The sequence below is a fragment of the Narcine bancroftii genome, chromosome 6 (genome assembly GCF_036971445.1).
Source record: "Narcine bancroftii isolate sNarBan1 chromosome 6, sNarBan1.hap1, whole genome shotgun sequence".
Lineage (NCBI taxonomy): Eukaryota > Metazoa > Chordata > Chondrichthyes > Torpediniformes > Narcinidae > Narcine > Narcine bancroftii.
The window spans coordinates 160725204-160744573 of record NC_091474.1 but is presented as its reverse complement, the minus strand read 5'-3'; the positions used below and the strand labels follow the sequence as shown (position 1 = coordinate 160744573).

Here is a 19370-nt window from a genome sequence, read left to right as displayed (position 1 = left end):
CTTTTGCTGCTGCAGTTGAAGGTTCCCATCTGCTTCAAAAGGGTCGCAAATCACCCCTGGTGCCCAAAAAGAGCAGAGTGAGCTGGCTCAATGACCATCACCTAATAAACAGCACTCACATCTACTGTGAAGAAATGCTTAGAGAGGTTTGTTATTGCCATTATAAACACATACTGGATTGGACCCACTGCAATTCGTCTACCATCACAATTGCTCCACAGCAGATGCAATATCATTGGTTCTCCACTCAGCTCTGAATTACCTAGAAAATAGCAACTCATACATACTGCTGTCTTCATTGACCAGCTCAGCCTTCAACATCATTATCCCCTCAGAGCTGGCTAACAAGCTCTAAACCCTGGATCCTTGACTTCCTCATCAGAAGATCACAGTCAGTGCAAAATGGAAACAATGTCTCCTCTTCACTGATGGCCAACACAGGTGCACCTCAAGGATGTGTGCTTAGCCTACTGCTCAACTTACTCTACGCTCATCACTGTGGTTATCTACTCAATTCAAATGCTATCTATAAATATGCTAATTACACCCTGGTTGTCAGCAGAATCACAAAGGGCAACGAGGAAGTGTATAGAAGGGAGATAGATCAGCTAGTTGAGTGGTGTCACAACAACAAGCTTGCACTCAACATTAGCAAAACCAAGGAGCTGACTATGGACCAGGAGGAAATCAGGAGAACACGAACTAATCCTTATTGAAGGGTCAGCAATGGAGTGGGTCAAAAACTTCAAATGCTTGGTTGTCAGCATCTCCTTGGTTGTCAACATGTTGGTGCAATCAAGAAGAAGGCTCGTCAGCAGCTATTCTTTGTGAGGAGTTTGAGGAGATTCAGTATGAAGGCTCTCGAAAACCTCTGCAGGTGTACCGTGGAGAGCATTCTGGCTGGTTGCATCACTGGCTGGTACAGATGTGCCAACTTTCAGGGCAAGAAAAAACTCCAGAGGTTTGTTAACTCAACCTGTGACATCGTGGGTACCAGTCTTTATCGAGGACATCTTCAAGAGGTGGTGCTTTAAGAAGCAGCTTTGATCCTCACAGATGCCCACCACCCAGGCCATGCCCTCTTCACTCTGCTACAAGCAGGAAAAAGGTAGAGGAGCCTGAAGACAAGCACTCGGTAGCCCATTGACAGCCTCTTCACCTCTGTGGTCAAGATTCTTGAATGAGCAATGAACCACAAACACAGCCTTACTTTGTCTTTTTCTTTCTCTTGCACTATTTTCATTGATGTTGTCAGGTGCTTATATACATGCTTGGACTGTGAAGTTACCGCAAAACAATGAATTTCATGACATGTTCATGACATTAAATTCTGATTCTGCATAAAAATGTAGTACCTGCAACAAATTATTTGGTGCTATTACTTGATCTTTCTGTTTCATATGGAAACTACTTCAATTAATAAAAAGCAGGAGAAATTTAATGCATTTGTCAATTGCAGACAAGATTTAAGGTTTCAGTATAATATTTGTACATCTATTTTCTTTATGAACAAGAATAGCAGGATGACGTAGCACTCAATTTCACAGGTAATACTTACATCTGATAGCTGTTGTATCGACTCAACTTGAACTTCAGTAGAATTCATTATTTCTGTTGAGGATGTGTCTAAGATTTCCATACCAATACTGATAAGTAATCGAGCTCTGAAGGAAACACCCTCGCCAAGCCCTTCATTCAAGTCCTGATGTTCATCCATTAATGTGTAGTTACGAGTGGAACCATACATGTTCACCCAGGAAGGGCCAAAAGTGGGCAGAAACCCTATAAAAAAGAAATGATGACACTCTCTTAATGGATGGAATTAATTTAGCTGACAGGCTAGAATTGCAAATCAAATTTCTGAAGAAAATGAAAGTATTCTTTGTTTTTACCTTCAGATGCTGTTGAGCAAAACTTGGAAAAAAAAAGTCACGATCCCTTACCTTTGTCTCCATCATTTGCAATCTTCCTCAGGTCAACAAAGTGGCTTCCAATAGCAACCTCATTCACTTTGTCTGAATCACGGATTTGGATTTTAATTCGCGTGCAGAGGGGTGGAAACATTTCAGTAAAAATGATTTGTTCATTCCATGTTGGTTCATAAGAGTTTTTTTGGACAGAGGTCTTTCCCTAGAAAGAAAAGAAAAGACTAGTTATGAGCAGGTCAGAGTTATTTGAATTAAATGGGAAAACTGATTACACTGAACTAGGAAGATTTTTCCTTCTGAATATTTTATGGATTTTGGGCTGCTGATCACAAAAATCACCTTAAAAATTTTCTATCATGTACCATTTTTAAAAAATAACCTATTTTTGTGATTTTCTGTCATATTATTAACATGCTTCAAGCGTACAAAATCATGAATGGCAACATGCCATTGAAAATTCATTTTCTGCATTTGCACTTGGACGTCTTCCCTGCTAATTTTGGTGCAGTCAGTGACAAACACGGTAAAAGGTTTCACCAGAACATTACGACCATGGAAAAGTGATATCAAGGGCAACTGGAGTTTATCAATGCTGGCTGACAATTATTGGACACTAACATGAGAGGTATCAGATGCTGAGTACAAACAAACATCAATGGCAAAACATTTTTGATGGCAGTTGATTTAAAGCAATTTGTCAACATCATTATGCGATTAAACATGCTAAATTCAATAAAGACTAATTTATTGGTTCTCCCATTTCCTGTGCGATACAGCAAATCTGAAATTATATTTGTGTTCAGCTTGAAGTTGTCTATCACAACCCCCAATTCTTTTTCAGGAAGTAAACCTTTTGAAAAAAAAATTGTTGTCCAGTGTTATTTTTGTAGTTTTGTGGTATGTGCACTTACTGGAATGGGATTAATATTTAAGATCAGGAGGATTTGAAACACCAAACACAATCTGCTGGACAAATTTGATTGGTCAAGCAGCATCAGTGGGAGAGGAAAAAAAGGTCGATGTTTCGAGCTGAACCACTTTATCAAGTCTGCTGGAATGTAGTACAGAGTCCAGAGTCCAGAATGTAGTATAGACCCACTAGTTATATCTTTAAATATAACTACTTCTTCCATGTGTAACATTCATATTTCAAAATATTCAATTGCTATGAAATGTTAACTGATTTTTCTTGACGTGTGTTACATGAATTCCTGAGTACTGTAAAACTCCTGGTATCTGGCACATATGAGGATTGGTAGATGCTGGATAAGCAAGTTTTCCAGTAGCTTGAGACTGTGCGCTGCGTGATTCGGGAACTAACAGTGAGGCGCACCAATTTTAAACTTAGGTACTTTTTAATCCATTTATTTTCCACAATTTTTCTTGCCAGTTGCTTGAAGTTGCTTGTTGCTTGAATTCTGGATAACAGGGATTTTACTGTATTTGTAAAGATTTTGGTTGATCATTGTTTCATTGATTTTGTAATTTTCGGAACAGTAAGAAGTCATATTTTTATATTTAGACATACAGCATTGTTACAGGCCACTTCAGCTCTCGAGTTCATGCTGCCCAATTTACACCCAATTAACCTACACCCTGTTGTGGAACACAGTACTGCAGGCATGTCCTGGTATGTCCTCAATGGGCTGGGCAGGCTGGCCCGCCTTCTGTACTTCTAGCCCCTCCCCATAAAATTCCCTAATAAAGACCAAGAGCCCTAATCTCCTCCCTCATACCTGCCTTGGATGTAAGCCAGAGGCATGTCTGGGTCTTCTGTTCAATAAAGCCTTTGACTCTTGCTTCGTGTCTGCGAGTGGTCATTGATCGTGCCACCCCCCCCCCCCACCCGCCCAGTACGTTTGAATGTTGGGAGGAAACCTGAGCCCCTGTGGAAAACCCACAGAGACATGAGTAGAATGTACAAGCTCCTTACAGACAGAGTGGGATTCAAACCCAGGTCTGGTCCCGATCACTGGTTCTGCAAAGGTGTTGTGCTAACTGCTACGCCAACCATGCCACCCACTAGTTATATCTTTAAATATAACTACTTCTTCCATATGTAACATTCATATTTCAAAATAGTTATGATAAATATAATGGCACAAAATTTTCCCATTGTTGGGGGGAGGGTGATCTTTTCCAGTCTCAACTTCATTCTAATCATTTGCTACCATTATGGGAAAAGAACAAATAACCACTGATCAGCATGTGTGATTTCAACTAAGCTAAGAGCCTTTTTAAAATTGAGACTAAAATAAAAATGTGTTATGTGTTAGTCAATTGGTTTTTAAATATGCCTGTGCTGTGTTGCTTCCAGGGCTGAAATGGCCACACTGAGTAAAAAGGAATGACAACATTAATTCCTGAAAGAGAATAAAACAGGCAACATTTATGGAGAGAGAAAAACAGAGTCAACAGTAAAATAGAGAAACACAAAAGATGCAGATGCTGAAATCTTCAGCAAACTAAGAAATGCTGGAGGAACTCAAAGCATTCGTGGGTAGAAATGACCATTTTTACTCAGATATGCTTTTTTTACATATAAATAATTTTTTTTTCTGCCATCAATTTTCAACTTAGCTTCCAGAGTGGCCGTTCACACAAAACAACCTGTGTACGAATATTGCCATATGTTTAGGCTAAATACCTGACGTGCGGTACTTGTGTAGGCTGGACATGGGTTGACGTCATCTGTTAGGTTGTATTCATTAGCCCATTGTTGCTGACTGTCTGCAGTTCAATATAGACTGCAGGCAGTCTGCAATAATGTCTAGGGGTGCCGCAGGTAAAATTTCAGGATGATGGGAATGTACAGAAAAACATAATAGATTCTGTCTGATCTGCCTGCACAAATTCTTTGTTTGCTCTACAGTATAATAGGTGGTAATGAATTGAGTAAATTGTTCTTTATTGGTTTTTCTTTGTACCTTTTGTCCTGCAAATAATACTTGAACAAAGGGATCGACCAAGTCTTTGTTTTCTCCAATGAGTGCCTTTTTCATATTAGCCATTATGCTAGTATTCATCTTTGGCAGCCCCTCTGCTTTGTAGACCTTGACATAATAGCGGGCCCACTGCCTCTCTAAGGGCACTCCTTCAGGAAGCAATAAGTTCCTGTTGAGAAACCATAGATACATTATAAAATTGTGAACTATCCAATATTCAGAATGACATATTTTGGCTTCATTATTAAATCTAGAAATTAATCAATGATGTCTTGCTTGTGTTCTTTCACTTTGAATCCAAAGCAGTAGTGAAACCCCAAAAGATGATCAATTTTCTAGTATGTTCAAAACTAAAAGCAGGTTGTAATTTTTGACAATTGTCAAGGGCAATATAACAGCAAAAAAATAATATTTGGGTACGAAGCTAAAGCACAATCCATTTAATGTCATCAAAGTCACTTACAAAACGCACAATGAAGCACTTTAATGCCATTTACTGTTGCTAAATCATGTGTTTTAAAACAAATTAAAAACAGATGAAGTGAAAATTTTTTATGAAGGTTACATGGCAATAAAATGTAGCATTCACTTAGCATTTCAAAGAGTTCTTTCCATAAAATTTACATATACTGCACAATAACAAGGCTTACTACCCAAATACCCAATTAACCTTCAATTCCCGTACATTCTGAAGGGTGGGAGGAAACCGAAGCACCCGTTGGAAAGTCACAGGGAAAACGTACGAACTCCTTACAGACAGCATTGGATTCGAACACGGGTCACTGGTGCTGTAATAGTGTTGCACCAATTGCTACACTAACTGTGGCACCCTGATTGCAAATGACTGCAATCTGACATTTAACTTTAAAATGGCAATTTCTCAGTAAGTGAGAATTGTTTCACCGTAGTCACAGAAAACTTTTCCCATAATTATATTCTTAATAATATCACATAGTATGTACATCAGCAACCATGCATTAGGGTACACAGATTCTTTTCAGAAATTAAACTGTAGTAATGGATTCAGACGAGAATTCCTTGATTAGGGGGAGTGGTGCAGAGGAAATTGGACGGTGTGTGCTGGAATATTCCACATGGTGTGTGACGGATATATTATATTTTATATTGTATGTCTTTAAAGGAGATAAATTGTGGGGGATTAGAGTGTAGGTCTCGTCATACAAACACTTCAAAAACAGATCGTATTTAAAATGCAAGGGCTTATCTGAAGCCAATCATGTAGACACCAAGAACCTTTGGAAAGACAATAAAACAATGAGACCGCTTTGCTAAAGAATTTCAAAAGCAGGTGTAAATGGATTATTATTTTGAAAGCAACAGATGAACAGGCTCAGAAGATTCGGTCCGGTGCTGCAAACTGTCTGGTTGAAGGTCATGCAGTTTTGCAAGGTGGAGCGGGCGGGGGGGGGGGGGGTGCGGGGGGGAAGAGTGTGAGTGTGTGTGAGATGACCTGCAACAAGTGGAAGCTTGTTTAAATCCCATTTTGAAGACAGGTTGTGAGTCTGAGATCAGCCTGTTGAAAACCCTTGTGGACCACACAAGAGGAAATGGCTGGCCAGAGTGTTTAATCTGAAATAAGGGAAACAAGAGGAACTCGGTGGTGACCTGGAAGAAGAGGATATTAGGAAAACCCTGATGGGACAAGTTTCTTCGACAAGACACTGAAGTGACTGATGGAAGTAAATCAGTTTGCCTGTGTCCAATGAGCAACGAATCTCTCTGAAACTGACAAAAACCTTCCTGAGTGGTAACCGTTTAAGCACCAATGCTTAATGAAAATTCATAAATGTTAAATTCTGTGCACAGTATAAGAATGGCCTGATACCGGCGAACTTGGAGGAGTGAGAAGTGAGATTGGACTGTGAATCAAAGAACTTTTTGAACATATACATTACATACACGTGTGGTTAGAATTAGAAGGGGGTTAAGTTAGGTTAATAGTAACAAGTTAAATTTTGATCTTATTATGTTTAAAGAAAATTAAAAACAACTTCTGTTTAAGTAACCATTTGTCTTGGTGAATTTCTATTGTTGTTGCGTTTTGGGGTCCTCTGGGCCCATAATAATTGTAATTTTGTTTGTTATTTCCCAGATTGTTATGTTACATGCCCAGAGAACCCCAAAACCCAGCAGCAATATATATTCACCAAGATAACTGGTTACTTAAACAAAAGTTACTTTTAATTATCTTTAAACATGAAAACAGGATCACACTTTAACATCACTATTAACTTAAATAACCTAACCTAGCCCCCTTCTAATTCTAAGTGCATGTGCATCTAATGTATGTATAAGTTCAGAAAAGTTCTTTGATACACAGTCCAATCTCACTTCTCAATCCTCCAAGTTGACTGGTCGCAGACAATTCTTATACTGTGCATAGAATTTAACATCTATGAAGTTCACCAGGCTTTCGTGCTTGAAAGGTAAATGGTTACCATTCAGTAAGGTTCTTGTCATATTTCAGAGAGGGATTTGTTGTTCACTGGACACAAGCTGATTCCTTCTAATCATCTATGTCAGTGTCTTGCTGAAGAAACTTGCCCCATCAGGGTTTTCCAGATGATAACCTCTTTCTTTCAGGTCACTACAGAGTTCCTTTTTGTTTCCCTTAATTCAAGTGAAACATTATGCAGCCAGTCCTCTCCTCTTGTATGGACCACAAGGGCTTTGACCAGGCTGAACTAAGAACTCACAACCTGTCTTCCAAATGGGATTTTTCTACAAGCTCGCCAGCTTGTCCTGTTCAAGTCCCAGATGCTGCTGCTGAACTGTAAAACGGCAGAAATAAATTCTCGCTCTCCCTCTCTCTCTCTCACTCAGAGAAAAGCCTGTGTTTTATTTACTCTCTGCTTGCAAAACCACTTGGAACAGCAAACTGTATTCAGACAGCCAGCAGCTCCGGACCTAATCCTCTGAGTTCTTTCATCTGTTGTTTTTCAAATCAAAAATCCATTAGTGAAGTCCCTTGGGCAACTCTTGAAAATTTTTGCAAAGGCACTCGGAGCCGGGCCTGTCTGGCTTCACCATAGCTCCAGTATTTTGAATGAGATCTGTTTTGAAGTGTTAGTTTGTGACCTGAACTAAAAATCTGCCACAATTTATCTCTTTTAAAACATATTTATATACTATACAAAATACTACATAATTTGTCACAGTTAGAAATAATTTTTTAAATGTAAACATAGCACATTCATTTTACTGTTGCTGAAGAAAGATGATAAATGTTATTTTCTTTTAAAATATTTCAACTTGTCTTGGATACAAGCATTGAAAGTCTTTCAAATTCAAATTAAAAATTAAATGTCTTACCCTTCTATGTCATCCTCATCAGTCTCACTGGATTTATGTGGTGTCTTAATATTATCTCCTTTTCCAACAACAGCAATGTCACACTTTATGTAACCTTTCACTCCAGCAGTGATGTCACCAGGATCACAGAGTATCGCCCATTTGTGGTAGAACTGATGTTCTGTTTAAACAAGAGAAAACCCATAGGAAGGTCACAAATTTGGAGAATCAAATTTTTAACATCTAAGAACCATTGAACACTACAGCACAGACACAGTTCCCTTTGGCCCTTCTAATCTCTTCCAAACCATTTTTCTGCCTAGTCCGATTGACTTGTACCCAGTCCATAGCCCTCCATACCTCTCCCATCCATGAACCTGTCCAAATTCCTCTTAAATGTTATAATTGAGCCCACATTCACCATTTCAGCTTTCAGCTCTTTCCATACTCCCACCCTCTCAGTTTGAAGAAGTTCCCCTTATGTTCCCCCTAAGCATTACCCCTTTCACCTTTAACCCACGTCCTCTAGTTTGTATCTCACTATCCTCAGTGGAAAAAGCTTCCCTATATTGACTCTGTGTATTCCCCTCCTAATTTTAAATACCACTATCATATCTCCTCTCATTCTTCTATGCTCTAGGGAATAAAGTCCTAACCTGTTTAACCTTTCCCTGTATCTCAGTTCCTGAAGTCCACGCAACATCCTAGTAAATATTCTGTGCACTTAAAAAAAAATCTTATTGATATCTTTCCTTTAGATAGGTGACCAAAACTGTACACAATACTCCAAATTTGGGTTCACCCATGTCTTTATACAACTTTACCATATCATCCCCACCCCTATGCTCAATACCTTGACTTATGAAAGCCAATATGCCAAAAGCTCTTTTTATAACCATATCTATCTGTGATGCCACTTTCAGGGAATTATGTATCCCTCTGTTCTACCTCATTCCTCAGTGGCAACCATTCATCGTCTATGTCCTTTCTTGGTTTGTTCTTCCAAAATGCAAGACCTCACACTTGTCTGTATTAAATTATATTTGTCATTTTTCAGCCCATTTTTCCAGCTTGTCCAGATACCTCCTCAAACTTTGAAAACCTACCTCACTGTCCACTACACCTCTAATCTCTGTGTCATCTACAAACTTGCTGATCTAATTTACCACATTATCATCCAGATCATTGAGACAGATGACAAACAACAATGATCCCAACACTAATTTCTGAGTCACACCACTAGTCACAGGCCTCCCCCAGTCTGAGAAGCAATTATCCACCACTACTTTCTGGCTTCTTCTGTCCAGCCATTGTCGAATCCAGTTCTCTACTTCATCATGAATACCTAGTGCCTGAACCTTCCTGACTAACCTGCCATGTGGGACCTTATCAAAGGCCTTACTAAAGTCAATGCAAAAAACATTCACAGCCTTTCCTTGTTCAATTTCCCTGGTAACCTCCTCGTAAAACTTTTAAACATGACCAACCATGCACAAAGCCATATTGACTAATCAGTCCCTGGCTATCCAAAAACTTGTATATCTGACACCTTCCAATAATTTACCTACTACTGACATCAGGCTCATCAGCCTATAATTTCCAGGGTACTTTTGGACTCTTTTAAAAACAACGGACAACATGAACTACCCTCCAATCCTCTGGCACCACACCTGTGGCTAAGGACATTGTAAATATTTCTGCTAGAAGCCCTGCAATTTCTATTTTAGCCTCCTTCAAGGTCCAATGGAATATCTTTTGAGGTTCTGGGGATTTATCCACCCTTATTTGCTTTAAGACAGCAAGCACTTCCTCCTTTTAAATCTGTATAGGTTCCATGACCTCACTGCTTGTTTTATTTACTTAAACAACTCTTTTTCTGAGAGAATACTAAATTAAAAAAAAACATTTAAGTCCTCTCCCATCTCTTTTGGCTCCATACAAAGTCAACCATTCTGATCTTCAAGGGGTCCAATTTTGCTCTGTAGAAACCCTTAGGATTTTCATTCACATCATCTGTCAAAGCAACCTCATATCTTCTTTTAGCTGTCCTGTTTTCTTTCTTGAGGTTTTTCTTATTTTTATACTACTCAAGTACCTCTTTTGATCCATGTTGCCTATACTTGTTGTACACCTCTCTCTTCTTCTGAACCAGATCCCCAATATCCCTCAAAAATCAAGGTTCCCTTTTTCTTCTATTCTTGCCTTTGATCCTGACAGGAACATACAAACACTATACTCTCAAAATTTCACTTTGAAGATCCTCCACTTACCTCCCACATCTTGCCTAAGAACAATTTATCCTAATCCATGTGTTCTAGATCCTTCCACATTTCCTTAAAATTGACCTTTCTCCAATTTAGAATCTCAACCCAAGGCTATTCTTCTCCATAATTAACTTGAAACTAAAGGCATAATGATCACTGGACCTAAATGTTCCCCTACACATACTTTTTAATAGACCATTTCGGCCCACAAATCCATGCCTCCCAATTTACACCCCCAGTAAGTTTTGAATGGTGGGAGGAAACTGGAGCCCCCAGAGAAAACCCATGCTGACAAGGGTAGAACATATAAACTCTTTACAGATAGCAAAGGATTCCAAGCCCGATCTGGTCCTGATTGCTGGTACTGTAATGGTGTGTGCTAACTGCCACGACAACCATGTCACCCATAATATTCAGTTACCTATCCTGTCTCATTCCCCAGTAGGAGATCCAATGTTGCATACTCTATAGTTGGTACCTCCATATATTGATTTAGAAAACTTTCCTGAACACGTATGACAAACTCCAAGCCATCCAGCCCTTTTACAGTATAGGAGTCCCAGTCAACAAATGGATACTAATTAGAATGGATTGATAGTTTGTTTGCAATGTGTATTTTCTTTAAAAAAAATTATATACAATTCAGTAGCCTAAAGGTAGTGCTACCAGTTTGGAAACAAAGAGTTTGCCTTGTTGACATGAATCCACATGCCAAGAACTTTTTGTATGAATACAGAATTGTTCTGGAAATATTAATTATAATGCTATTATAAAGTAACTGCCTTTGGAATGCCTGATTGAAAGAATAGTTAATTGGTGGTAATGGAAGGGATTTATAAATAAAACATCAGCATAGATGAAAGTTAGCAGAACAAAGGACCATGGGAAAGGGTGAGGGAGAACCTTCTTTGGGGTCTCAATACTCATACCAGGGGCAGTGAAATATTTGTCTGTGTGTTATAGATTCAATGTAATTACCAGGCTGAGAATAGATAGTTCCGACATCCAACTTGAATGTGCCTACCAATGTACCACTTCGCAGGAGGTTTTTGGAATGAATCACCTGCAAAAGAGTTAAATAATTTTGATAGATTTTATTTGTTCTGACAAGTATAAAACTTTACTTATAATCATAAAATAAAGTGAAAGGACAACGGTCTATTCTTACTAATTACATTAAAAAGAAAAAAATATTTAATACTAATTTAAATTTTCAGCACTTCTACAATATTATAATATTTATTGCATTGCATATTGCCTCCATAATCCATTTGAGGATTCTTGTTTACATGCTGGAAACAATATGATAATTCAATATAATCTAAACATTTAACAACATATGGCTCACATGCAGATTTGCTCATTGCTTTATGTTTTTCTCCTTACCCCTGGCCTCCATCATCAAAGATGGTTCTCTTAACCACCATAAATACTGCCCAGAGGCATGAGGATGAAGCTTATATCAATCTTATTTGAATTAAAGTAATAGGTATGAATGAGTGTTATTTCCCCATCAGTGCACAGCCAGGATAATTCACTCAATCTGTCCTGTATCTGTATAGTAGCTCTTAATTCACAGTAAAATAAGTTTTACAATGTGAAATGTAAAACTATAGAGAATACAAGTAGCACCAGCAGTATCTTGTACAAGTCAACTTTATTTACAAATATTTTTATATTTGAGAAAATTGACTTTTATAATGCTCTTGGAAACATGATCAGATTTGTATTTTTCTTCAATTAAACTCCTAGCAGATGTATTATATCTGGTTTGAAATAAACTTCTTGTGACCAAATGCTTGTCTTGAACTGATCCTATTCAATTAAAGCATGGTTGAAATCTATTTATATCAAATTAGTAACTTTTCATATCCTTACACAATGAAATCAGTTTTCTGTCCTCAATGTTTTGACCCTATTTTACTTTTGACAGAAGCAAGGGGAAGCAGAGGAGGAGGAGAGGAAGAGTTCAAAATTTCCACTTAGTTTTGTTGGAAAATAGCTTTCCTGACATCACTTGCGGATGGTCTCTTTCTCATAACAATGTTGAACCCTCTTGTTCTCCTTGTGTTTAATCAAATCCTTCAGTCATCAGATCACCCTTTAATGGCCTTCACTCAACAAGTCATGCACAGAGGCCATTTCTGTTGCTTGCTTCTGAAGTGCTAGTATTTGATAGAATTGTCAGGGTGGTTTTCAAAGACAGAGGCTGCTCAATGACAGCTTTAGAACATCAGGTGGAGTTGCTAATGTCTTTCCAGTTTATGCTAATCTGTGGGAAAATGTAATGCTTTGCACTCCATGTCCCGATTTTCCGGGACTACCAACAAGCACATGTACTGTGTCCCAGTTTCTGGGACTGGTTTTATGCTCAACACCCAGCTGGCTCATACTGTACTTTACTATTGTAAAGGTTTACCAATGGACCTAGTCTGGAGTAGATATTACGAAGATTGAAAATGGCCAGAGTCCAAAGGGTTAACCTTTCAAAGGCAGTTTTTTGACATCACATGAAATTGAGGAATGACCTTTTAGTACATCATCAATATTTCTGTGATGTTTTTAGAGCTCCCCCCCCAACCCCATCATTACCCTCTAGCCCACACTCCACTGCTATAAAATGTAATGAACTGCTTGACCCATCAAACTGTATCTGAAAATGTACTAGTGGAGCAATAGTAGGCCTAGGCTGTTGATATTGTACCTGTGAGATTTTGGAAAGTTTTTTTTCTCAAATTCTGTTCAGAACAATCAATTTATTGTTTATAATATATAAACATTCTCACCGAGAGCTTGACTATCTTATCGAACATGACATCTGGAGATACATGGAAGTCAAAGACAAAGTACTGAAGACAAAAAAGGAGAGAACTTTATTAGATATTCAATCATCATTTGTTGAACATTAGGCAGGATATCTGTGATGTAATATCAACTTTGGTTATAATTTAATCTGAAGAGATGGCCAAGGAACATAACATAATGATTTTAATTCCACATTCTTAGATTAATTGTGAATATCTGAATTACAGTTTAACCTCAATATTATATGGGTGTTGGGGGAAGATGGTTAACTAACAGACACATTATAAGGTATCAAGGCAAACTAACGTTTATCTAATTTTAGAATCCCTCTTTCTTTACATGCAGGAGAGTATAGATTCAAACTTCCTCACACACAAACAGAATGCAAATAGATTTCCAAAGTCCACTACATGCTCTCCAATTAATTTCTATTGCTGAACCCACAGCTAAAGTTTGCAGAATTTTCTTTTCCCCATAATCTATTGCTAAATTGATTTGGACTATCCAAAACTGTAATATAACAAGCCACACACGTTATATTGAGTTTACTCTCAAAGAAAAATTAGCAAAATTGATTAAACAACATCACAGACAATTGAAATCAGATGAATTCTTCCTGAAAAAACATATTCGCAATAAAATTAGAATTGCTTCTAAAACAAAACCATTTTGATCAGAAAGCAGCTTGGATTTTTGATTTAGTGATTTTTAAAATTTTATGCATTTGATCATATCAAAATAAAAGCAAAAGAAACATCTGGATTTGATGGATTTTTTTTCCCACATGGTAGACCAACAATTGTATACAAGGGAAAGAACATTATAAATACTAAGGTCTTTAATTTTAATTTAGCAGACAGAAGAGTGAACTATTGAATCTATGAGTGGACATTCTTATATTCCAGAGATTGTAGCAGCCACCAATGGGATTACTCGCTGGATAGAATTTTTTGAAATAATGTCTCATTGCAAAGATCAAGTTAACAAAATAATGAAATATCGATACACTTTTCCATGGCACTGTAATTTGATCCTTTTCTTTAAGGAATACTGAATTAAAATTGGCATTCCTATCTTCATGTTTTTCTTTACAAACAAATGAATAATCTTAAATACCTCTATCAAATCCCCTCTCAACCTTCTATACTCCAAAGAATAAAGACCTAATTTGCTCAATCTTTCTTGGTAATCTAGATTTTGAAACCCAGGTAACATTTTCGTAAATCTTCTCTGCACTCACTTTATTTGCTGTTGATATCCTTCCGATAATTTGGCAACCAGAACTGCATACAGTACTCTAAATTTGGCCTCACCAATGCCTTGAACAGTCTCAACATCACTTTCCAACTCTTGAATTCTATGCTTTGATTTATAAAGGCCAGCATACTGAAAGCCTTATCTACATGAGAGTCACAAGTTAGTTATAGATGCAGTATAAGTGAATGAAGCAACAATATGCACCTCATTGTAGTAGGGACAACTTGTCGATTCCTTCATGCTGGTATATTTCTTTTCATCTCCAATCTCAACACAAACCACTGGATCCATGTTCAATCCCACCAGCTGTCTTGCTTCGATAATTGTAATACTCACCTAGAGATAGAAAATAACGACAGCACAATATCAACTCAAATATATTTTGCTACTTCATGAAAAAGTGAGGCAAACTGGTAAAGAAACATGTCTAAAACTGTGTTTATATTAATAATGAAAATGGTTCAAAAAGCGATCAAAACAGACATACAGTTATCATCATATTTTCAGTTTTATTTCCAATGGGGAATATATTTTTGTATTCCTCAACATATGTCCAAACAAATGAAACCAGGATAATAGCGTGGCCTTGATCGAGAGTGAGAGCATCCTGGCCGGCTGCAGCACAATGTGGTACAGTTGCTGCAGAGAAATGGATCGGAGATCAATCCACAGGACAATAAGAGTGGCAAAGAGGATCACTGGAGTCTCCCTCCCCCCCGCCCCCCAATCAATGTATTCTACTGGGATCATTGTCTGAAGAGGATGTACAAAATAGTTGAAGGCCCCTTGCACAGCATCTTTCAGCTACTCCCGTTAGGAAAGAGAGACAAGTGTATCAGAGCCTGCTTCTTTCCATGCGCAATGAGAATGCTGAACAACCAAATGAACTGCTCACACTGAACATGCGAGGCCCTCATATTTATGAAACAATATTTATTTACATGAATACTTGTCCTGTATATGTCTGTATTTGTGCTGTATCTTTGCATGTTTTGCACTGAGGTCCAGAGAATGCTGTTTTGGCAGATTGAACATGTGCAATCAGATGATAATAATCTTGACTTGACTTGATATCACATTCATATAAACAGAGGATCAGAACACTGGAAATGCTCAGCAGACTGACCTGAATTGTTAAATCAGTTTCTTTTAGCATGGATGTTGCCTGACTATTGTAAATGCATTCTTGCTTTATGTAGTTGCATTTGACATCTCTATCTGCCTCCTTAAGAAGATGAACAAGGTTTTAAGCATGTTCACATAACTACCTTTTTTAATACTTCCAGCATCTTGTAACTAGCCAAAAATCAAGGGAGTGGTCAGACAATGAGCATGAATTTATGGCCAAAGGTGAACTTCTCATGCTTATGACCTACTTGAATGGTTAAGTACAAATTGACCTCTTGCAGAATCAACAGAGTCAATACTGATAGGTGCAGCCCCGATCCTCTAAGGGGAACATAATGCTGTCATGTGGGAGATGAAGAAAATGCTTGCACATGGAACAGTTTAATTAAACACACCCCCATCTGAGCAACCCATTAAATCTGTCAAGGACCTTGAATAAAAATAAAATATTCACAATGCGAACAATTAAAATAAGCGAATGTTAACACATATATGGTCTTAAAACCATATATTAGATCAGAAATATGCCAATTACATAGAAGTTTTGAAGATCTATCACACCTGGAACTTTCCAATGAAATAAATTACCTTGCTACCTTGTTAAGGCTAAACTAAATTCAACAAGCAAAAGTGCTGGAAATTTGTGCAAGTTCACAATCTTACAGTTGATTCCATGAGGAGATCAATATCAGAGTATAGTTAAACATCTCCAACCATGACTGAAAGGTTATTTTGGGAAATCAGTATTTACTCAAATTATTTACCAAACCATTTGTTAATATTACATAGTAACATTTGGCTCATTATCCATGAGCTGTGGTAAGATTATAGCAATGTTCCCAAGTAGATCATTGCCCTCATGTCCTTCCACAGTCATGTCAAACTTATGTCTTGGTAACTGTTCTCCTCTTATCCAATTTGTTAATGTAGTATTTGCCATCACTTTGCAACAATAATGTTCACTGCTTGAGTTAGGGATCTATATCTGAGCCTAAAGCTAAAGTAATAACTAATGGTCCAATTTTATTAGCACTCCCACTGTCCAGATCTAGCAGACAAGGTTGTCCATTATCTCCAGCTCTTTTCCTCCTGGCTATTGAACTGTTAGCAGAATCCATCCATCTAGATCCAGACATAAAGGGTTTCAAGATCAATCATAAAATCAATTTATTTGCTGATGATGTTCTGATATATCTGACAGAACCAGTTAACTCATTACAAAAATTGCAGTCTAAATTGGAAGATTTTGGGAGTATATTGAGTTATAAAGTCAATTGGGACAAGAGTGAATTTATGCGTAGAACTTATGAACAAATTAAGAGAAATTCTCAATTTAAGTGGCTGCTCAGTGGGATTAAATATTTATGTATTAAGGCAGGTCTCCGTCTCAGGCCGGGAACCTATAGGATCGAGCCTTCAACATGAATTTCACCCTGAATTCAGTGACCTACAGAACTGACCTTTGGACATGGGTTTCCACCTTGGTCCCTGCAACCAACAGGACTAAACCTCCATCACAAACTCCCACCCTGGCTCTGGGAGCGCATGGGTCTCTCTCCCTCTCTCTCCACCTTCTGACTTTCCCAACCCTCTCCATCCTCCCTTGAACCCTTCATACCCTCAATCTCCCCATTATCCTCCCCATCACCCTCCACCTCATTGAACCTCCCCCTCACCCTTGCCTGGTTTTCACCATCCCCTCTGACCTTCCCTTCTCAGAGACTAAATGTACAGTGCTCAATATAGAGGCCTCACCTTCATCCCCCTTTGCCCACACCTTAACGAGTTCTGTGCACGCCATGATGCTGAAGTCTTCTTCCGTTGGCTCCATCTCCATGCTTACTTCCACAACCACAATTCTCCACCTCCACAACAGATCCCTTCTCCCGCTTTAAACCTTCTTTCTTATCCTAGACACCTCATTTCGGTCTTCTGCCTGCTCTGGACTGTTACATTTCCAACTGCCACTGTGACATCAACCACATTGTCTTCACTACTCCTCTCACTCTTTCCAATTTCACCCCCTCAGAATGCTTGGCCCTTCACTCTCTCCACACCTCACCATCAAACCTGCAGACAAGAGTAGTCCTGTTGTGGTCTGGTGCATGACCTCTATCTGGCTGAAGCTCAGACACCTCCTTTTTATTCCTCCAACAGGACCCCACAAAAACCACTGTATCATGCACCATCACTGAACTCATTACTTCTGGTCACCTCCCTGTCATAGCCTTCAATCTTATTGTTTCCTAACCTTATACTACAAGCCCAATTGTCCTGGCAGACTCATCGTGTCCACATGCTCCTGCCCCACCGAATTGGTCTCCATTTGTTTCTCCCTGGTCCAGTTCCTCCCCACCTACATCTTGGACACATCACACACCCTCCATCACTTCAACAAATTCCAGTTCCCTGAACTCAATTGCCTCATGTTTACTATGGAGATCTAATCTCTGTACACTTCCATTCCCCTTATTGAAGGCCTCAAAGCCCTTCATTTCTTTCTGGACAATAGAACCAACCAGTGCCCCTCCCTCCATCACCACCCTCCTCTGGCAGGCAGAACTTGTCCTCACCCTCAATAATTTCTTCTTTGACTCATCGCACTTTCTCCAGGTTAAAGGAATAGCCATGGGTACCCGCATGAGCCCCAGCTATGCCTGCCCTTTTGTTGGCTCCATGCTACAAACCAACGCAGGCAAGGCCCCTCAATTCTTCCTCTGCTACATTGATGACTACTTTAGTGCTGCCTCATTATGAGGTCGTTGACTTCATCCACTTTACTTCCAATTTTCACCCCAACCTCAAAATCACTTGGCCCATCTCTAACAGCACTCTCTGAACTCTCTGTCTCTATCACAGGAGATAAACTCTCGATAGACATCTATAAACCCACCAACTCCCACAGCAATCTTGACTACACCTCTTCCCACCCTGTCCCCTGTAACGATTCCATTCCATTCTCTCAATTCCTTCATCTCCATCGCATCTGAACCCAGCTTGAAGACCTCCATGCCAGATGTCCTCCTTCTTCAAACAATGTGGCTTTCCCTCTACCACCATTAACTCGGCGCTCACCCATATATCCTCCATTATCTTTTCATCTGCCCTAGTTCCCTCTGCCCAGCCAGCATTGTTTAATTCTGAGACTTCTTGAGATTTCCTGCTTCTGGCTTATTCTGCTTATTCCTTCAGGTGCTCAACAGGCTCGAAACATTGGCTACATATCTCTGTCTCCTATAGATGCTGAAAAGACTGGCTGAGTTCCTCTAGCATTTCGGTGTGTTTTTACTTCAATCACAGTGTCTGCAGACTTTCATGTTTCACTATCTTTTTATTTTAAACTTTATCATGTCATTGCAATAGATTTGACTATTTGATAAACTCATTTACAGCAGCGAACTTTGAAACAGTGTAATAGGTTACATTTATAAACTTGCTTTATCATAAAAATACCGTCTTTATTCAACAAAGTTAAATAAACAGGGTCTTCTTTATTATGGAAACTACTGTTATAAAGATTGTGAGAATACATTACTACACAAATCAAATTTAAACATCTGTTGGAAGCATGCCTGCCTTCCTTAAAGCCTTGAGAAATTTAAAAAAAATGAAAGTACATGTTTCTAAAACCTGAATTAATTGCATGCAATGACTATTGGTGGTATTGGGATACTGCATGAGGTGAAGTGAATCCATAAATTCATTGACATTTATATTCTATAATCAAATGT

The 19370-nt window shown here is 38.6% G+C and overlaps 1 protein-coding gene across 10 annotated transcripts in view; it reads right to left on the bottom strand.

The window, feature by feature from the left end:
* Positions 1 to 19370, bottom strand: part of otofa (otoferlin a) — a 547981-nt gene that overhangs the window by 121353 nt on the left and 407258 nt on the right. For all 10 annotated transcript variants that reach the window (XR_011340468.1, XM_069886486.1, XM_069886480.1 and 7 more), the window contains 7 exons: positions 14716 to 14847; positions 13236 to 13298; positions 11428 to 11512; positions 8207 to 8366; positions 4856 to 5042; positions 1944 to 2130; positions 1559 to 1782 (listed from right to left, as the gene is read on the bottom strand). Coding sequence is in view for 9 of the 10 variants with exons in the window: in XM_069886486.1 (XP_069742587.1) it covers positions 1559 to 1782; positions 1944 to 2130; positions 4856 to 5042; positions 8207 to 8366; positions 11428 to 11512; positions 13236 to 13298; positions 14716 to 14847 (1038 nt within the window). In the remaining variant the exon portion in view is untranslated. The remainder of the gene's footprint in view (positions 1 to 1558; positions 1783 to 1943; positions 2131 to 4855; positions 5043 to 8206; positions 8367 to 11427; positions 11513 to 13235; positions 13299 to 14715; positions 14848 to 19370) is intronic.